Source organism: Diabrotica undecimpunctata, chromosome 10 (genome assembly GCF_040954645.1).
Source record: "Diabrotica undecimpunctata isolate CICGRU chromosome 10, icDiaUnde3, whole genome shotgun sequence".
NCBI classification, from domain to species: Eukaryota; Metazoa; Arthropoda; class Insecta; order Coleoptera; family Chrysomelidae; genus Diabrotica; species Diabrotica undecimpunctata.
Genome location: NC_092812.1, coordinates 70,871,973 through 70,895,150, shown reverse-complemented (window position 1 = coordinate 70,895,150; position 23,178 = coordinate 70,871,973). Strand labels below are relative to the sequence as shown.

Sequence of the window (23,178 nt, the reverse complement as noted above, 5' to 3'; positions counted from 1 at the left end):
TTTGATATTGAGAGAGAGAATAATAAATCACTATGAAATAGCCATTTCTTAGGTGTATCTATTAATAGGCGTACGGTATATTATATCAATTTTTTAGGTGTTTTGACTGGAATAATAAAGTACCCAAATAAACTATTTCTTATAAAAAATATTCTCATTTGGCATATAACTGGCAGGATTAGAGCATTAAAATCATCAAAGGGGAAACTGTTATTCGTTATTTGAAATTATTTTTGGAAAACAGGCCGTTTTTCACTACAGACCCCAAGGCAGATGAGGTTTCCAAGGCAATTTACTGTTTCTAATACATAAAGCTAATTTTTAATACAACGGAAATACACGAAATTTTGATCCCTTCCCTGCCACTGTGGTTCGGAGGGCACGTAACGCCATCGGTCCCGGCTACGTAGCTGCAGTACGACCAGTTATACCAACAAACGGATTTCGAAAAAATAAAATCAATCATATGACTCGAAGGCAATAAAAATAAATGTAAAAACCCGTTTCTATTGCATTCTGATTTTTTATAGAGTTAAGATAGCAAATAATGAAACTTTGAGTCGAATTGCAATGTTAATGTTTATAGAAATATTTTGTCCACTTTTGATTTATAAACTGTAGTTTATAAGTCTCTGCTAATACCAAATAAAGTGTAAATACATATTGCTGCAATGCATTATAAATGAATTAAAAGGAAGTGCCGAAACTTAACCTTTCAAATTATTACCAATTATTTCTTAGTTTAAAAATCAAAGCGGCTCTGGGAGGGCTAACTATCGAATTTAAAACAAAATAAAAAATAACAGCGTCTAGCAACTGACCGCGTAAATTGCACGGGCTGAATTCGGGTTGGTAGATTTTTAATTTTCTTAATAGCTCATAATAAGAAACTGAACCGAGACGGAGTTGTTTTAATTTCCCATAGTTTTGTTTTAATAAATATCCAAGTAGGAAAAGATACAGGTAGGCTGGAGCAGACGAAATTGGAAAGTAAATTTGAACGGGTAGAGATAGACGTCTGAGAAACATAATGCAGGTGTATTCTTTAAGCATCCGGCAACAGGCAGCTGTATCCGGTGAAGCTGTATCACCACTATAAGAACACCTTTATTTTTTAATTCGCTTTCTGATTTTATGCTGGTGATGACAAAAGATGTGAAACTAATAAAAACTAATTCTTTTAAATGCTTTGATTTCATTTTTAAATGAACTGAGTTTATTAAGTACTTTATATTGAAATGAGGATAATAACTACTCCGTTTATATACGAGGTGTTTTCAAAAAATAAAATTTACTTAATTGATTGATCTTGCATATGAATTACTGTATCACACTTTTAGATTTATATTAAATACTTTATTATCAATTGATTTATGTAAGTTTCTAGATAAAAAACAGTCCTGAGTTTCCAGATATATCTGTCGTCTGCTTTTTGATTGGATATGTATTTATAAATGTTAATGTCAATATTATTGTTAAATGTCTACCAGTTTTTAAAGAAAGTTTTGCTTTTGTTTTGACATTCAATTATTTTTGATAGCATGTCAATATTCTTATTAGATTTTTTAGGAAAAGCTAGTTTAAAGAGTACAAAATTTAAAAATGGATTATAAAATACGATGGTTATATTATGTATAGTGTAGAGTTATGGACACTTAATTTATCAACAAAATAATTTCCTTTGTATAATAACAAAACTCATCGAGGTGCTAAAAATTAAAAAATAAGGTACAAACAGAGCAAAGACGGAATTATGTACAGAATATTAGAGATTTTATTAGAGAGAAACAATGAACAAAAACAGGGAGATGCACTTTCACCACAACTCTTCCAACTAAGCTCAGGAATACATAATCAGAAGGGTACGAATCGAAATACCGACTAAAGTATTCACCATACATACAGGACATACAAGAAACACCAGATTAAGGATAAAGGAGACTTTCGTAAGGTTCGAGAAGAAAGCAGAGAAGATGGTGCTCCTTATTAATGACAAAACTAAATATATGTATATGAGCCGCAATAACCAAAACAGAGATAAAATCGGACAGAACATCTTGATCGATGACTTTTTTGAGCGTGTCAGAGAATGTACGTATCTTGGAACAAGAGTAACTTAAGACAATAACGGATCACAAGAAATAAATAATAGGACACAAGCAGGTAACAAATGTCTTTATGCCCTTCAAAACCCTATAAAATCGAAACAGCTAACAATACATACAAAGATACAACTATATAAAAGTCATACGTTTCGTAATGATGTATGGTAGCGAAACGTGGCGGTAACACAGGCAAACAAATAGCAACTACGTGTTTGGGAGAGAAAAATCCTATGGAAGATCTTTGGACCTGTGCTTGATAGAGCAGCTAGACCATATAGGAAAAAGAAAAGAAATAACAAAGAGCTAGAATAACTAGCTCCAGACGCCAACATAATAAAAGAAATAAAGTCCAAAATACTCCACTGGGCAGGACACATCAGAAGGCATTCTGAAGAAAGAATAGTAAGGTGGCTATGGGAGAAGACCACGTGGACGACCTTAAAGCTATGAGCGTGGATAATTGGACGGAGATTGCTCAAGACAGAGACGAATGGAGGCATGTTTTCTAGTCGCCTAAAACCCACGGAGTAAGTTAGTAAATAGTAGATGTTTCTAAACAAACATCAACTATCAAAAGATTAGTCAAAACATTTAAACAGATATGTAATAAACAACAATGAACACATCCTCCCCCTTTAAAAAATGAACACATCACTAATAAAAGGAATAAGAAAGCAGTCGGAAGTATGCGCAAATGCAGCCTTTTAATAATATAAATACCTAACAAACAATACAATTCATTCTACAAACTTTTTTAAGAATGAAGTATTTTTCTCGTCGCTTTGGCTTGCATAAAGAGGTAGTATTCTCTCCACTCAGGTGTTATAAAAATCTTTATCTTGTTCAGGGGGTTAAGAAAGGAAGTCGGAGATAATATTCCACAAGTTGGGGAGCTACTAAAAATACAGGATATCCGGTTAAGTGTTCTAAATCGCGAAAGCGTCTAAAGGCCGTATTGTGTAACAAGTTGTTCGTAAACTCTACACCGCCGAAGGTACCTTCTGCATGCACCTACTCCAATTATTAAAGATCCGAGCGAGCTCCCTAAGGGTGGAACCATGTTTATTTTGAACAATTTGATGCGAACTTGCAAGTGCATACTATTTACGAGTTGTAAGCAATTGTTCATGTAAAAAATATTTGTAATAGAATTGTCACATTTCAAAATTTATAATTTTAAGAAGTATAAATATTAGTTTTGGTTCAGCTACTACTTGAATGTTACTTTTGAAATATTACTTCGGGGAAAAAGTATTAAAATAAAGAATATGAAATGAGTACTCTTGTTGATGAGTCTCACATCACTCTGTTTTTATTGTTTAAATAATCACGTCAATATTAATTTGGTCAAAGCCGTCGAAAGACGGAGAAAATAAAACAAAGAATCTATTAAATTTAATACTTACTATACAATTTACTGATTTATTTAAAATTTATTTAAAATATTTAGTTAGTCACAACATTTGCATAATTAAATTGGTATCCAACACACATATTCTAACAAATACACACGGGACAAATCTATATGTATATCATTTGAATACTTGATGTGACTACACGACGAAACTAACATGAAGTGTTAATTTAGGCATCTTGTTTTGAATGAATGGCAAACGAGTGGAAGACAAAGATGCTGTTTATTATATTTTAAGAATCTCAGAATGAGTCTAGACATTTTTTATACACAAAGACTACAAGAGGTGCTGTATGCGAACGATTACGATTCTGCGAATGAAAGATTCATCCTTCGATGTTATTATGTACTCATTAAAAATCATATTATCAAGAAGTATAAATATATTCAACTAATTACAAAAGTTCGCACGTTATATATTAAGACAGTCAAAGGAAGTAACATTATTTCTCTGTAGCCCGGAACATATTACGCATATTCAATACCTACGCTGGTTTTTTATCAGCTCATTCATTAAAATTTATTGTAATTTCTTAGCTCTTCGTTCTCCTACATTTCCGTAACTTTCATTGTATATCTTTTCCAGGGTTGGCATTAATTAAACAGTATTTTATCAGAGACGGAACTATATATATATATATATATATATATATATATATATATATATATATATATATATATATATACATATAAACTTAAGGTTAAAATTATTACAAAAACTGAAATCGAACTCACCTGGCTTCCGGGTTAAACTGAGCTTTCGGCATACTACTTCAGGACTTCCAAGGTCTCAGTCTCCTGAGCCGTCAGATCTCTTCACTACACTACTGAATAGTGTAAAGAGATTCTGGGGGATCAGGAGACTGAGACCTCGGAAGCCTTCAAGTAGGATGTCGAAAGCTCGGTTTAATGCGGGAGCCAGGAGAGTTTGATATCAATTTTGCAATAATTTTAATCTTAGCTTTAGGTTTAATTGTACTAAACGTGAAAACACACACACACAAACACTCACTAGGAAGCATACATTTTTCTCATGAATGTGACACGTGTTTTGTCTTTATTGAGACTCGTGAGGTAATGCCATATCGAAGACAGACTAGGAGAGAGAAAGGATTCTTAAGTACATTTCGCACTTAACAGCTATATGCTATAATACATGATAAATAGAAGCATTTTCAAATAAATTTGCCGTTTTCTGTGTAGTTTAGATACACACAGTGAAGTTTATTTTCTATAGTCCAAAGCAGATGACAGGGATTTCAAACTAATACCTTAAACTTTTTGTTTTACTGACCCTGGCCGATATTTGAACATCTAGACTACCCCCATCGAATTGGCGCATATCTAGAAAATTGGCAAAGTGGACAGAGCAATATGCAGATTCTCGAAAATGCAAAAGAAACGGCCGAGTATTATCTGCAACTGCAGTGTAATTGTTGGACAATGCCATAAATATCGGGAACAGTTCTTTTTAAAACCCGATCAGGACAATAGGCTTTCTAACAAGCCCAGATCTGTTTTAGTAAACACACAAGTAGGATATACACAACAGATCTTTCAGACAGCAGTATGTGACCGTCTACGTGGGCAAACCTCTTGTATAGTACTACCATCTTTCTAAGAGACTCGTCAATATTCAGCTCAACAGGGTGTTATTATTTGAGGTGTGAAATTACATAAACAAGGGAACATTTTATAAAACAGGTAGATCCCTTGTTTATGGAATTTCACACCTCAAATAATAAGCCTTGTTGAGCTGAATATTGACCGAGTCTCTTAGAAAGATGGTAGTACTATAAATACTAGAAATATATAATATCAAATCTTATAGTCCCTTGAATCCGCTACAATATGATTACTATTTATAGCTATTCTAACTCCATTAAACAAAGATTTCTCTGGCATTTACAAGGACTTTTTTGATTCTTTTTGAAGTAAGTCTTTATTCCATAATACTGCATTATCAGTGCTACTCCCAAGTCTTTGGAGTAGCTTTGACTCATAATATTTGTCTTAACTGAAGAAAAATATCACGAGTAACGGTACAAAAGAAAGGTAACATGAAGTAAAGAGAAATTAACATGGGAGCTTTCGAACTTAAATGATTCATATATGTGTAGATAGGGTCCTTTAGGAGCCCTAAGATAGACGCTAAGCTAGTGTGGGAATGTCGACAATAACTCGGCAGACTGGCGAACATAACTGGAGAATTAAAGCTATGAAATAGCCAGAAGAGGATCAGCTCAAAAAAAACATCGGTCCATAGCCGAACGTAGGAGTGCCTAAAAGCACCGTCCACGACCAGAAAAAGCCTGGATTCAAACATAACATAGCTCTCAATGGAAAAGTAGACTTGGTCAAGCACATAACAAAATGTATATTGGACAGACATGCACTAAAAGGGCTAAAGTATTTCTGAAAATAAGCAGAAATAATCTCAGAATCATAATAGGAAACACGCAGATAACATGAAACAGTCATCCATGACTGCGAGGCACTAAATCACAGGCAGTAAATACTTTTGGGGGACTATCAAGTAGTCCAAAATGGTATCAATCCACTGATCATGTACAAGCTGGTACAACGGTCCAGAATTTTGGAATGGATTTAATAAATAAATGGAAGATGAAGAGAAATTTTTCATTTCGCATAGTTTTAGGTAGCTCTTAATAGAATTTATTGAAACTCCCTAATACCAGCCAATGCATTGCAAAAGGCACATCTTTCGGAACCTACAGGTCCAAAACTTGAGATCAAAAATTATATTCGTTATTTACCCAATTAAATGGGATTTTAGCAAAACTTGCACCCATTTGCAATTTTTGTAGCAATTAATGAGTTATCGTTAATAATCATTATTAACTAGATTTTATATTTTTGTTCCAAATCCACTAAACAAAGCTATACAATTCAGCCGTTAAAGAATGCTTATTGTTTAATTTGCTGTATTTATTAATATTTCGGTGTTGCTAAGCACTTTTTAAAAAGGAAGTTACAGTTAATCATGAGTATATAGTCATTTATTTTTATGTTCCTGCATACTGGATTACCTATTTAATTAGAACTAATCATTTACAATATTTAGTTCACACAAAAATGTTACAAAAACAATTTAAAGATGAGATACAAACATATATACAATAAGCAAAGCCTTTATATTAGGAAAATAGATGCATTTCGATAGAAACATTTATGCGCTATTTATAGACGTCTAGGCTATTTATAGACATTTATGGGCAGTAATCTTTTTGTAGGATTTCTAGCTTATTCTTTTATGGTATTTAACAAGCAGAATGTACTTTTGATATTATCTAGCCAGAATTTCCAGCCAAACTGTGATTGTTTTGGTAAAACTCTCTCTGTTCTTTGGTGCTCGTAAGTTGTTCAAAGACTAGCCCGGTTCATTGTCTGATGGACTCCTCTAGGAAAGCGTTTTCTCGCACTGGCACGTCTTCTTTCTTTTTACCGTTTATAATTGATTAAATTTTTCTGGTTTAATAAAAGTATCCATAGCTTACGAGATTCTGGCTTTTGTTTCATATTCAGGATCGAGCTTGTTGTGAATTTACCAGCTTAAGAATTTATAACAACTTGCTTGTAGCATCAAGCAAAACCGTCTGAAGTAGACAGAACATGATAAAAATGATTTTAACAGCACAGCTGATGGGAGTAAGAAGATGGAGCAGATCAAAGCTAAAGTCTGGATGATAGGATGCTGGGACGTTTTGCCCATTGGAAAAGCCAAGTAAAGGACAGAGCAGAATGACGCAGAAAGCTTGAGAAAGTCGAGGTACTTTAATGGCTGCAGCACCGTGATGAGAATGATGACTGGAAGCATTTTCCCATGTATCGTTAGGGGTACGGAATGTTTTGATAACACTTGATGGCCATCTTTTTGGTATTTTTTTCGTTAATCTTTATTCCAAACGTGTGGAACGTTTCATTAAACTGGCTTAAGCCGTGTTTAGCCCGACGTAATCGGGCGTGTTTAATTCAAGGATCGAAATATCATGTAAGACTTGTATGACCTGGAAACCAGTTTTATGTAACAGAAACCAATCGATGCATATTCGCAAGAAGGTTCTGAAATGTTATGTCTGGACTATCTTATTATATGGTTGTGAAACATAGACATTAAAAACCACAATGCTTAAAACATTAGAAGCATTCGAATTGTAGAGCTATCTACGGATTCTAAAAATATCATGGGTTTCGCACACTTCCAATGAAGATGTTCTTAAAATGATGAATTCAGAACGTCTGATCATAAACATCATAAAGAGGAGAAAAACTTCGGCCATATAATTAGAGGACTGGAGGGAAAGAGATGGATTGGTCGAAAGAAACTTTCATGGCTGCGCAATGGTGTGGTAAGACAGTAAAAGAATTATTTCGAGCAGTAGCCGATAGAGAATGATTTCATAAAGTTGTAAATATGATAATGGTCAATTTCTGAATACGGAACGGCACCTAAAGAAGAATCCAACGTCTGAGTAAGCATTGAGAACTGTGTCATCTGCCTATAATATGATGCTTGATATTTGGATGCCATTAACTTTTATTCTCCCAGTGACCTTTTCTTCTGAGCAAAATTACTAAACTTTGTAGTAGTAGTAGGTTAAGACATGTAGTAACAAAATCAAGAGAAAAGAAATGCGTTTGACAAACATTCTTCGACATCGTGGTAAAAAAATAACATTTCCTTTTTTGATGAAAATATTCACTAGATTTTGTACACGATATTTCAGTGTACATTTACGGATTTAATGGCACCGGAGAAAACAACTATGTTGGGAAAATATTGCTATCAGTGAAATTAATTACTTTTGTTGTATAATAAATGAATTTAAATACTCGATTCCTCGATCTGAAATTCCTGTCATTGTTGCGGACAAAATAAATTGTCCATAAAGAAGTAAATATTACCTGTAAAGCTACGAAAATTATTGTGTGTTCAATAAATAACAATATGGCTGTCATTTTTCTAGGGCCTAACCAGTTTACGTATCCAATTGTACACACAAGGTTATTAAATTCCCATATACACTTTGTCACAGAAATAATTGCCGTCCTATGTCAGCTCGGCATTTAAGTTATATATTTCTACCATCTTTTCTCAACCATAGCTCGCCTTTGCATGTATTCCTTCAAATTAACGAATGGCTGTTAATTAAAGAACCAGTCTCGGTTAGGATATTTAATTTAGAGATCTTAGAGACTCCATTGTGAAGTAAAACCGTTAAAAATGCGTTACACCATGGCGGCTTTTTATACGCCATATAAAAACTTCTCCGAAACGAAAAATATATATTTGCCGATAAACTTTGTATACACATTTTTAAATGAATTTAAACAACGTTTAAATACCACAAAGTTAAAGTGAAGTTATCAATAATCGGTCAGAAGATCGCTTGAAATATATTTATCATTTTGTCAACTGGGTGCCTTCAATAGAACGAGGGAACGCTGAACGGTTTTACTGTTACAACACCTGGACAAGTTAGGTACAGACGAAACATAAAATTTGAATGCCTTATTGTTAGACCCTGTATGAATAAATATGGCTTTTTATTAAACCATCTAAAAATCAGTTGCAAAATAGATACGTCGTTTTGTGATTACAACGTTTTAAACGAATTGGAAACTGAACATAAAATTGTTTAGTTATTTTTTGTGATTGTTTATCACAGTATTTTCGTAAAAAATTATAGTTAACAATAAAATAACTACGGAATATCATATACCATTCTTTGTCTAACGAGTATTTTATTTAAACTCTTTAAATGAAAATAAAGGATACGATGAGATAAGAAACAAGGATATTTGATAATAGTGCAATTTGAAAGAAATATTAATAATGTAGAAGAGCCAAATGACATAACTAAGATGACACATAAGGTATAACCTTATTATAAACGAATAATCGTAATAAAGGCAGACAAAGTTAAACATAACATTCTCATGGAATGTCTAAAGCGAAAAGGATTCGACAAAAATGATATAATATTAACCTACTGAGAAATTTCTATTGGAACGAACAAGCTGTTGTAACATTAAATGAAAATAGCATAGATGCACATCAGATAAGTGGAGGTGTGAGACAAGGCTGTGTACTTTCACCATTATTATTTAATATATACTACAAAGAGTTAATTACACAAGTACTTGAAAACTGTACAGAAGGAATCAATATAAATGATGAAAATATAAATAACATTCGTTAGGCCGATGATACAGGCATTATTGCCGAAAGTGAGAAAGACCTGCATCCGCTACGAAACACAATTTGTGATACTGGAGAACAGTTTGGTTTAACGATAAACATAAAGAAAAACTATGATTATCAGTAAGAGGGATAAAGTCATAACAAGGATCCAGCTAAAAAATGAAGATATTGAACAAGTGGACAAAATAAAGTACTGGATTACTAAAGATCTAAATCCGAAATCAGAAATTCGATCAAGAATAGAACAATCAAGAATAGAACAATCAAGAGCAGCCTTTTTGAAGATAAGGAAATTTCTGAGTAATCAAAGACTCAATCTGCAAATCCGATATCAGATGGTAAAATGTCTATTTTTCTTTATGGTGGTGACGCTCGGACTGTTAATATTAACTTAATGAGAAAGCTGGAGGCTTTTGAGATGTGGCTTTTTAGGAGAATTTTGAAAATACCATGGACCGATCATATTACGAACGAAATGGTGTTGCACATAATGGGAAGAGACAGATAACTTTTATCTTAAGGAGAAAGACAGCATATTTGGGGCACATACTTAGAAATGATAGGTATGAGTTATTGTAGCTGATTATGAAGGGTAAAATCGAAGGAAAAATGAGTCGTGGTAGACCACAAATATCCTGGCTGAAAAACATTGGCGACTGGACCAGTTTAAACACAGACGCTTTTAAGAAACGTAGAAGATGGAAACGAATTTGCAATGGTTATATCCAACCTTTATTACTAGATTCGGCACTATAAGAAAAAGAAAGGCAGACAGAGATTGTGTTTAGTCAGCTAGTACTCCCAAAAAAGGAATAAAAGCAAACAAGTGTGTCGAATTATAAGATAACCAAATATAAATACTCATCTATTCTATACAAACCAGAACCAGAACAGGACCAAACATTGGCCAACTAACAGACAGATAATCACAACGTAAACTCGAAAAACAGACGCTATATAATAGATATGCATGTCCCATAATCCGGTATTCTAGCATCTTAAAGCTTTTCGGTAAGGATCACCGACTCGTTAAGTCTAATACTGATCCACTAGCCAGATCACGAATTCCAATTCCAACTGAAGATTTATTTTGGATTTTATGTTGTTGTTGACGAATAGATGATCATCAGAAATATAAATATTAAATATGTATAGGTGCTATAATTATCCTATTAATCTATTTTTTAATATATTAATATTTTTTGACTTAATTTATAATTAATTAACTAAACACTCTAATAACTGGCGAACAATTACTCGAGGAACAAATAAACATTTACGTCTCTAATAAATAATTAAGTTTAGAAAGTTTGTTAAACTCATCTTTGAAGTAATTAACGTAAGGAAGAAAAGATCAATCCTATTTTAAAAGCTCAACTAAATTCAATTACAAACGCTTTTATAAATGTCGTTTATAAAATAAATTCAGTGGTCTGCAAAAGACGGCGTTTTGGTATCGAAGATTAGTTATAAAGGAAAACGTAGTGGAAATATCAGTTGAAGCGGAAGAGCCTTTTAGGTTATCAGGAAGAGGGCTGGTTTTGTTGGTAAGTTAAGAGTTGACAGCTGCTATACATGTGGCTTTTTACACCGTGCTATATGGTTGGATATTTATTTAGTTTTAGTGCATAGTCTGTTTTCGTATATATAACTCGGATATGATATAAAAAGTTCCAGGAATGATTCACACGGCTGATACGTAAGTGAGGTAAATATTACGACGACGGGAAGAAGCAAGCCGTTTCGTAAACAATTTAATACTTCGGAAATAACAAACGTTATCGGAATCACATTATACAAGTAATTCTATGTTTTAAAAATAGATTCATCTTTCCATCAACAATATTTATTACAGAAAGTTTTTATTTTCAGAGAGTGGAAATGGTTTTCCACTCCAATTAATATTCCTTGATTTCCGCGTTTCAATAATTTTCTTTACACTATAATCATGTCTAAAGTATGCTTTTTCATCACAAAACCTGCTAGAAAGTCATCAAACATTAACGATTATTGATCGATCAGTACAAGTGATAAGTTCAACTTATATACACACTATTCACCAGTAACTCTAATGCCAACAACTATTGATTGGATTTAGTAGGGCATTGTTACACATATAACCTCTATCTCAAATTTTTCCTACTCGAAAACGAAAAAGGCTAATGATCTTTTAATCAATTAGAACAATTAGGTACTATAATCGGCACGTAATTAATTAATACAAAGGTATTAGTGTTTTATGTAGTTGATGAATATATAAGTAGAAATTTTTTTATCTCAAAGTATTTTTATCAAGAACTTTAATAATTGAATGAATCAAAAGAATATAAGGAAAAGTTGAAATGTATCTACAGGACAAGAAATAATAAAATCCATATAGGATACGGATAATGACAGGTAATGATGGACAAGAGGAATAATAATGATATATTAAAGTCTAAAAATCACGAAATTTAAAGTAAGACTGTCATATTTTATTATCAATTTATTTTCTTCATTATGCCGGGTAGTTTCATTAACAGATGTACTGAAAATGTCTTCATTGTTATAAAATGAAGTACAGACTGTTAGCAGACAACAGTGATATGTATTTGGGAACATACTGAATAAGTAAAATAAAGATTACGGTTTTCTATTTGTCCATCAAATGTCCATCCATTTTCTACTGTGTTTCTGTGTTTTTATACTTAACACCCATTTCTTTTCCATAATGTCGCTCTAGAGAATTTCGGATAGTCCGTGGCTTCTTCAATACAATTTTATGAAACATCAGAATGTCGTCCATCAAGTAAAAAGAATTTTACTTGATGGACGACAATTTACGTCTTTTAATAAATTGGGAATTTGACAACATACTTCACAGAACTAGTTCATTCTACAATGTCACCAATACTTGCAGCCGGAATTAATACGAGTACATAACAATTTCATGTAAAGATAATGCTCAAGTTTTTGGTCGTTTAGATGGTCCCTGTTTATCTATATATTCTATAATCTATTCACTTAGTTCTTATACAATTAATATACTATTGTATACTATATATTTCAGAATATTTCTAATATTAATTACTGACAGACCAGCTCCGTATTATTGAAAATATTTATTTTAAAATAATATTCCCTATGCAATTTCTACGACTAATAGGAAAAACACCGAATCACTTTTATCATACCTAAAATGTACATCTCTTGAAAAGGCTACTAACATGTGATTGCTTTATTACTCTTTCACATACTTTGGATCAAGAGGATATAGAATCATAAGTGAAGATCAAGGAAAGGTTATATGTAATATGAAAACAAAATATCCTTACTAACAAGTAATGCCAAATAAGGCTTAAGTTTAATATGAGAGCTATGCTATTATTATTATTATTAATAGTGATTGTTCTAAATGGCAAAAGCGGAACAGTTAAAATCGTAAACGATTGCATTTTATATATTTAATTAGGATCCCAGTTTACTTCCACGTTGCTATAACTGAAACAATAACTATCTGAGAAATGAAAACGGGTATATTACAATCACGCAATGCAATTTACAAAGATTGCTACTCAGGCACTCTTTATTAAAAATATAAAATATTATTTTTCCCATTGTGCAATAGTTTTAAAAATGATTTTTTCTACTCACCGGCAGAATGTGATGTTTCATTTCCATGCCATGCCTCCACTATCAACGAGAAGGTCCCCTGTAAAATTGAAGAAGAAACTCTGAATTCTTTTATTTTGAGAGAAAACAACTTTCACTGAAGAAGATGCTAATGGTACATGCAATATTGATGTGATCACCTTTTTACATTCATTTTATAGCTGTTTTATGTGAGTCGAATAATTTCTATCAATATGGTGTTTCTCAGTAAACAACATTAGTGTTTATTATTTGTAATGAAATACAAATTCTACAAAATTAAATTACTAAATCCAGAATCACTGTCTATATCAAGTTAATAATAGTATAATTGATAATTTCAGTCAGAAATCAAATAATTTTTAACTCATATCAAATATAAGACGTCTTTATGTATTTCCTTCAAATAATAATCACAGAAATTACCTGAAAGTACTTTATTGTGGTATATGTAATATGAGATGAAGGATTTTATAGTTACAGAATACACGGGTTTTCACAATGGTTACTAAACACATAAAAGAAATTATAAAATTACGTTTAATAGAGAAATACCTGGAAAACTTTACCTACTACATCATATTATAAAGAAAATATTTTTGCGTTTATTAAAAATGAGTTGCTGTAAATATTTTGTGCCTGTGACACTTTCGAAATATACCAAACAAGTAGGGTACTGGGTTTAGATATATGCTAACTATTTTCATCAAGGTCGGTTATTATAGGCGAGAGTTTTACAATAAGATCAGCATTTGATTTAAATGTCATATGTCTCAAATAAGCCTTTAATTTTATCCAATATCTTATGAATTATTCAAGAATTGTAAAATGAAGCAAGCTTCTAAAACGAAAGAAGAAACGAACAATACATAATGTTTATATTTTACGATTTTTTTGCCAAATGAGTACATATTTAATTATTTCAAATTGATTTTGTAAATAATTTAGGTTTCAATAGATGGAATATCTATCTATGGTCTACATTTATACTTTATCTGGTGGTCTATTAATTCATTCAAGTCTTTTTGTGTCTCCACTTCGTGTAATATTGATTTTTCTAATTTTGTGAATTTAAATTCGTTTGTGATATTCAGAAATAAACATTTCTCAATATATTTTGTTATAAACAATTTTCTCATAAACCTATACAATGTTATTATGTACTACGATGGCATGTTTAAAAAAATTGAAGTTCTTAATTGAAAAATTGTTTGTTTTTATGCAGACATCACAGCAATTGTACTATTTATTTAGGAACTGCCATCTATTTAATAGTCTAGAATAGAGATAGCATTTGAAATGCCATTTGTCAACTACAAAAATGATGCAAAACGTTTTAAAATTATCTGTAATTCTTTTATAATATATATTTTTGATTAATTGCATTTTTTTTTAATAAAATAATATTAATATTGGTAGTAGATAAACACTTTCATTAAATAACCGAGTATTTTGTACTGCCATAATAATGAATTCTCTGCATTGTGTAGCGATCTGTTAAAAACTAAAAATAAAAAACAAGCGAACGGTTGATAGTTTGTTGAATAATGCTGTTTGTTTTGTTTACTAATCTTCCAGACAATCTGAACCGAAATTAGTTTTAGGTTGAAAAATAATACAGGAATGTAGTTTCTGTCCGTTTTAAATATATTTTGCAGAACAACATGTTTGAAAGTTGTACCAGCATCTTTATTTGATACATTAGACCTCCCTCTCACAAACTTTTTATGGTTTGCTGGTATGTATGCAGTAAGGACTGAAGTTTATTTTAGGAGCAAAGGGATATAAATTTTAATTTTGACTTTTTATGATAGTAGCGCTGCTTTTATGTCGTACACTCTGTAGATTGGATAAACAGCAATAAATCTTCGATAACAAAAGAGAAGAAGGCCATGGGAAGATTAAACACAAAGTCTTGAAGACTTAATATAATAAAGTCCAGCAAAAATAAAAATTAAACACGATAAACCGATGCTTTGTAATTAATAGTAAAATCTCGGCGAACGATTTTCACAGAGTGGTTCACGATTTATTCCAGTCTACATCTACTGAGTGAAGAGGTTAAGAAATGAGTCTGCGCAAGAACGGAGGTTGGAGGTTTAATACTAACCGTAGTAATAATAAAACCGGTTAAGTATGCATCTTTCTCTTGATGTTTATACTTAATGCACAGAGAATTGTGGGAAAATACTGTCTTAGTTTTTTACCGCGGATATAACTGACTGAAGAACTAGAGATTTTAAAAATTGTGGCAATTTTGAATTAAGAGATCATATAGCACCCCAATTGTGTTGATATATTAAATAGGAATGCACATGGTTACAAAATCTGAAAGTTGTTACATGAATTATTTAATGATATGCTACAAGTAAAATTATTTTTATAGATTACTAGAAATTATCAAAAAACAGTTACTTAGTTCTCGTATTAAGAGACAATAATATGTAATAGGACATTTTATTAGCACTTTCGATAATAAAACCATTAAACTATGAATGTGGTATTTCTACATGAGGAAGTATCCTCTCTAAAATAATATATCAAACTGTTACGCTTTCCAATTACATCAGGAAAATAGTTCTGCTTAAATTACCCATACTAACGCAACAATTATTTTCATTCTAAATATTTTATCGAACTTTTACTAACAATTAATGAAACAAACGTAGCATATCATATTAATTCAAGAATGTTTTAACAATAAAAAAGTAATATGATACATTGTTATTTAATAAATAAATCTTTAATGGGTACCTAATTAATTTTGGAATTGTGCAGTTTATTTCCCACGGCTGATACCTGCTTCGAGACAGTCCAAGATACTTTAAAATCTCTCCGCGGATAATGTACACTCTCTGCAAGAATTCAGACACTTCGGTACGATCGGGTACAGAACAAGAAGGCATTCCTTATAGCGTATTTTTATTTTCGGCTTTAAGAGCTTAACTTACTTAAGTATTTGTTATTAAGAGATTGATTGATATGTAATGTTAAAAATAGAGGCAGTAAGAAGAAATTAAATTACGCGTTTTCTCTCTTCAAAGTTTAAAGACCGGCCCGCATGACTGTCGAGTAGGGGCAGGTGGTAACATCATGATAGTTAACCAGGTATTCTTGATATTTAACACAATGTACTAAATATTTTTTTTTGAAATTTTACTTCAAAGTAGATTTGATTAAATCATCCGACTCACAATTTCTGATTAAGCTATTGAAAGTAAAAATGTTTCACATCCCATTACCTACATATTAAAAACAAACTTACCGGCCATGTAAATGGGAATGGTAAGGCTATGGGATTAGAAAACCCATTCTGTGGTGTATCCGTAACAGGATTGGGACCTAATTCAGGTGTTATCTTATCACCAAAAGTGCATTTGGATGTTGTGTCAATTTTAACTTGGTATTCCTTCAAACAAACCCTAAATCTAGGTCGGCAAAATCCGTCACATTCTGAATTTGGTCGAGATTTTCCAGTACAACACGTTCCTAAATCATTTTTGCCGGCTTCATTGTCGAAAGAAATCAATCGTAACTCAAAAACTCCTGATGACTGGGCCTAAGGAAGAATAACTTGTATATGTATTTGATTTTACAAAAAGGCCGAGTTAATTTTAATTCAATTTGAAAATGATTAAACTAAAAATTTGTTTGCTTGTTAGTTGGAATTTTTGGAAAGTGCGCGAAGCGAGGCGAAATTATCAAAAATTAGTTAAAAGATACTCTAAATTTCCCGAAGAAGAGTTCGAGACATTGGCTATACGCAAGATTTCACTATCTCGAATTGATAAAACCGCGAAAAAACTTTTTTAAAAAATTTATCGCGTATCTAAAACTACCGGTAACACTTACCTGGTGAAAGGCTAAAAGCCCCAGTAGAGTGAATAATATCCAAGACATGTTGTTGATTCTTGAGTTAAATAAGCTGTCTCCTGAATAGGTGGTATCAGCAGCCTCCTAATGCTGTTACCTCAGGGGTAATCTGCAACACCGCGCCATAGGCTATTATGAAATAAAAATCACTAAAAACACAATTGGACAACGACAATATTCGTCGCCCACACACTTTAAAAAATCCACATAGGCACAGCACATGCAAAAACGTTTGTTAAAATTTAATATTCTTTAAAACACCCCATAACGGCAATGCACAACACAGCACACGTATATCCAGAAATGAGAGTTTCGGTTACACAACTCTCGAGCGGTGAATACAGACTGACTGAGCTTAAACATAAACTTCACGTTGGACGTCGGCTCAACTCAACCGTGTGGTACGGTAGCGTATACTTTATGGAGGGGGCGCTCTAAGGGGTACTATGTAGTGCTTCCGCCAAAGTTCTGTGTTCCACAATACGAATACGAAAAGAACGTGTACTTGTTTAAAACTGCTTAGATTAACTTCTACACTCGCGCGCTCGCTACCCTCGAATGGGCAGCCACCCGGCGTGTCCGCTTTAATATGAGGGACGCGCTAGGCAAAAGCAGCTGCTCAACGGCTGCCATAGGGTAGTACGACCATTTGTAAACCACATACGACATCAAACTACCCCATACGCCATCGCTTATTACTTTTACGAAGCCTTATTTGCCTTTTTGTCAAAATCACACTTTTTACCCGCTCGTCTCGGAGACTCTTCGCTGATTTACTGCACCCTTTCAAACTTTTTATCTTTGCACTTGGCAGGATTACAAACTGCATGAGCATTCGAAAAACCATGTGCTGTTTTGTACAATACCCGGAAGACAAAATAAAAACAAAAAAATATTAGTATGTTAATACTGCAGCATTATATTAATAAAATCTTATTCAGATATATTGTGACAATTGTTATCTATGTTATATACGAGGAAAATGTAAAAATACTTTAAATAGACACCAGATGTTTATTTTTTAATTTTCTTTTCGGATTAAATAGTATATTTTTGGGAATAACACAGTAAATTTAATTAAAATTACATAATATTTTTGACGTTTATACTACCAGTCCGGAAATTGTTTTCAAATAAATATATATAAATATAAAATAATATAACGAATAAATATTGCTTTTATGTTAATTATTGACCATATAATCATAGTATTTACAGGTAATATTATTTTTATATTTAAAATATTTTTTAAAACGATTTCTGGACTGCAAATGGAAACATCAAAAATATGTAAATTGAATTATAATTCATGGGGATTATTCCGAGAAAATAATGGCAATAAATATAACACATACCACAAGAAAATAGTTTAATATTCTTATTAGTAATTTCAATAAACTCATATGCATTAATTAATATTGTTACATTGAATTCCACACTTAATACATGTTATCTCCTTAAAAGACCAATACATTTTTAGTGTAATTTTTTTAAAAGCCGTTGTTTAAATGCCCTTCCGTCTGTTTATTTTTCTCGGAGATTTCTTTCGCGCCACCCTCACTACCTTTTAGCGCCCTTTCTGCTGATGTGCTCATTCTATTATTTGTTAAACCCAGTCGATAGTCATTTACGCTTTAAAGTTTAATTGTAGTTCTGTAACTCTATTTTTCTCTTTTCCTTATTCCTTACCGTTTTTATAATTATTTGCGTAATGTTCTCAATTCTGTTGTCTTGTCCAACATTTATTTAATTTTTGATGTTTGTGTTTATAGCTGTATCTGACGATCTTGATTGAATTGCTATTTTATTTCATATTTTATTTTCGACATATCTGTTAACCTAAATTTTTTTCAAGTTATTGTATATGATATGTGTTTCTGGTGTAATAATGAAAAATTTTCTTTACACATATGTATTACTAGATTATATAATTTTGATATATGATTAATTTATTGTATTAGAATTTGTAGATAATTTCCATTCTCCTCTATAACGACCGCATTATCTGCACATTAAACAATGGTTATCTCCCTGCCAACAATTATATATTAAGTTTTGATGCTTTTTATGGTTCATTCTTCATGATGATTTAAAAAAATAAACGTTGAGTATTTCTTTACATTATGTTTCTTCTTTTGCATTTCTTGTAGACATATATCCAAACACATTAGACGAACTGGTTATAACATCAAATAATTTATTAATAAAACTTTGTAGTGATAGCAGTTTTGAATTTTCTGCGAACAAAATCATCATCATATCTATAAAAAAACAATCAAAACACTCATCACCATCAAGGCCTTTCATTTCTGATGGAATGTTTGCCGCTCTTACTTAGAGCTCCCCGATTCGCTTATTGCGGTGAATCACTGCGCATTCTTCTTGTGCAGTGTTAGAGTTTGTTGTATGACTTGGCTTTCGTTACAAATTTCTTTCACACTACGATCTACAGCTAGCACCTCAGAAAAGTGAGGTGGTAGTTCTCAAAAGTAGCCGGGAAAAGTCCTCTTTTCGCTTTATAGTGGAAAAAGTGGAGGTTGCACCGATTAAATCGGTTAGGTATCTTGGAGTCTGGCTCTCGGAAGAACTGAGGTACGCAGTACACGTCCGAAAGACGGTATACGGCTATTGCCAAACAGTTCCTGCAGACTCTGCCTTGGCAGACTATACTGTTTGTGGGGTACCAGGCGCTCCTGCTCACCTTTTTAACTGCCAGAGATATTAGATGGGAGACCTCGAGGAACGAATGGGTTTCAGGCCGGATGAAAGAAACATGGTAAACATAATGATGAGATGAGATGAGAGAGAGAGAGAATGGAGAAAGGAGCACTGTCTGATTTCTTTGGTAATAAAGAAGAAGGAGCAAGAGGACAGAGGAAAAAATTGAACCAGGGATCTGAAATCTGAGAGCCAAGAAGACCTTTTTTTTTCGTTCTTTTATTTTCTTTTGGTAATAAGCAGTTCTTAATTTTTTTTTCTAATTTATGGTGATAGGTATGGCTAGTTGTATGTTTCCCGTAATATAATATAGTTATTCTTCTTTTAACGTGACAGTTAATATATGGATTTTAGTTTTTTATTGAGTGATAAGATCGCTACTCTGGAACCGTTAGTTGGGGTTTTAGCCGGAACCCGGTTACCGGCACTACCCTGGAGTCTTCTGGCCTAGTGTCATACTAGGACGGCAGATACCAGGGTCTCTTGCTCCGTGACATTAGATATCTGTCAGAACTCAATGGATATCTTCTTAGGCTCTTACTAGAGTCTGGCAATACGGCAATAAAAAAAAAGTATCTTAGAAATGATTATCTATTTACATTAAAGTTTCGATAACGATCTCTGTTTTATGGTTACAAAGAAATAACATGGAGATTAAGTATCAAGTATTTAGGATATATAATATGAAAAAGAGAAACAACTCATGAAGATATAAAAAAATGAGAATACAAAAAACCATGACAAAAAGTATGCTGACCTAAGGATTTAAAAACTGGATAAAAAATGAGAAAACAAGAACAAAATAATAAAAACAGAGAGTAAATTTAAAAGTTGTAGGTAGAGTCATACAAGACATAATTACTATCACAGATAGATTAAGAAACGTGTAGGAACTGAGATCCTCCCATGTGCATCTAACATGCCAGTACAGTGGACTCAAGACGCTGGATAAACAATTATGTTCATGTGTCCATCCCTATGATAATATTGGGGGTTGTTTATTTATTTTGCACTTTAATTTTCTAAGCGAATTAGATCTTTGGTCATCGGTAGTAGAAAGATTATTTAAAATAGAAAACCTAGATAAAAATAATTAAAACGAAACAAAGAAAACCAATAAATACACACAAATTTTGTTCTTTACGAGAAATATAAAAATTAAAGATATATATGTTTATTATGTTGCAAGTTAACAAAAAGTTACAGACTTAAAATCTTAATGCAGAAATTCTTAGAAATTCTGAGGACAAAATAACTATTTATTTAGAAAATAGAATAACAAAACATCCCTAAAATATAAAATTAATGACAGGAAATGGATGTTTTTATTACGTAAAACTAATATTGATTGACAATCTAAGATCTAGCAGGATTCCCACATCACTAAGTAAAATCATAATATATAGTTTTCTATATTCGCGTTGGCAAAAGACGTTAAACTTTGACCTACATATACAAAAAATGAAGCACATAAAAATCATATTACATAATAAAAACGTCTAGGACCTTGAGACAAATATTAATAGTAAAGAACGTAATGTTTTTTGTTAAGTATACAGAACAAATCTGCGATTCGATACAAATCATTACTGGGGCTGTTTCTACAAAATGAGTGACTCATAAAGAAAGACGGTTGGATATCCGGAATTCTGGGAATATGTTAACAGCGCCTCACCCTAATACTGGATCCGTCTGCTCATATCATCAGCGTTTCCGATCAGTTTGTTGTTTTTGTTTATACTCTTATCATTTTTGTTAACGTGGCAACTATCGCGCAAAGACTAGAAGCGCTAAATAGAAGTGGTTAAGGTGAACAGTTGTGTAAAATTACAGCATCCAATGTTGTTGATATCTGCAGTATCGGATTGGAAGAAAAACAAGATAGTTAAATTGGACAAACACTAGCTGGCCACAAAAACAGAAAAAAACAGTTTTTGGATTTCGTAAAAGAAGTCTTCTCATATCTTTTCAGGCATCGGAATTCAATTCAAACCTTAATAATCATGATGAAAAGTTTGATTAATAATGTACAATATAACAAATTTAGACCAGAACAATTCTAAACAGAAGAATATCACGGACAAGTACAATTGGCCTTAATATTAAACGAAACTAGGTACAGCACCTGGCGGGAATATTCTCACCTGCGAATTATAAAAGTGGAAGAAGTAACAAATAATGTAGGCATTAGAGAACTTTCTTAACAGATGTTTTGTACAAAATATGATATCATTTACAACATAAATTTCTAGTTACTCTTATCGACTTTAACTAATTTAAACATCGCAATGAATAAATTAAAAAAGGAACATGCGTAATGGTGAAGTCGTTAAAGCTGTATATACAACTATAAAAAATTATGGAAATTTAGGAAACATTAGTGTTATAAACTAATTTAAATTTTTGTAGTATTTTTCGAATGCATCAACCAATTTGACCATTATATTAATCTTTATTTTAGTTTGGTGTAGTTTCTATAGTTCACGTTTATAACTGTTTCCCCGGTTGTTTAAGTTGTAAATCTTCCCCTAAAATCCTTTACCCAGTAATAGCACCCTTTGAACTACTACTTAATCTACCTTATAGGGAATGCAGAGGGGATATCTGAGCAACATGGTGAAAAATCACTTATCGACAGAGAAAAAACTATTAGTATAAAATTATATATATATTTACATATATATATATATATATATATATATATATATATATATATATATATATATATATATATATATATATATATATATATATATATATATACTTTTAGCCGTATTTTGAGGATTTTTGTAGTACACTGTGTATAAATTTATAAATTTTAATTTGGTATAGTCAGTTTTTTGATCAAATTTTATATTTGACTTATTGTACTGGGTTAATTAAAACGTGGTTTTATTATTCTAACTTTGAAACGTCCTGTGGAATAATTCCGTTTGCGAATTTTCGTAAAACATTATTTTTCGGTTGCAACCATGTCTCCTAATCATTGTATTATTTGTTTCATGTCAATGCCTTGGTTTATTTTTTAGACCCAAATGAATTTGCCACCCACAATTTAGGACTTTTTTAATTATGATTATTTTGAAGTTATTTTGTAATACGCCGAAGTGGCTTTGGTGACTGTTATCATTATGTCATATTGACACTTACATTTTGTTTACCTATGATTGATCATGGTTCTTAGTGTCGAAGATTGTGCGAAAGCCGTTGCT

The 23,178-nt window shown here is 32.1% G+C and overlaps 1 protein-coding gene across 2 annotated transcripts in view; it reads right to left on the bottom strand.

The window, feature by feature from the left end:
- Window positions 1-23,178, bottom strand: part of Delta (neurogenic locus protein delta) — a 453,254-nt gene that overhangs the window by 8,662 nt on the left and 421,414 nt on the right. The window contains exons 3-5 of one of the 2 annotated variants that reach the window (XM_072546609.1): window positions 17,228-17,357; window positions 16,641-16,934; window positions 13,379-13,436 (exon numbers count right to left, since the gene is read on the bottom strand). In XM_072546609.1, the coding sequence (XP_072402710.1) occupies window positions 13,379-13,436; window positions 16,641-16,934; window positions 17,228-17,275 (400 nt within the window). In that variant the 5' untranslated portion in view covers window positions 17,276-17,357. Of the gene's footprint in view, window positions 1-13,378; window positions 13,437-16,640; window positions 16,935-17,227; window positions 17,816-23,178 lie in introns of those variants that run through there. The other variant, XM_072546608.1, reaches the window with a different exon arrangement.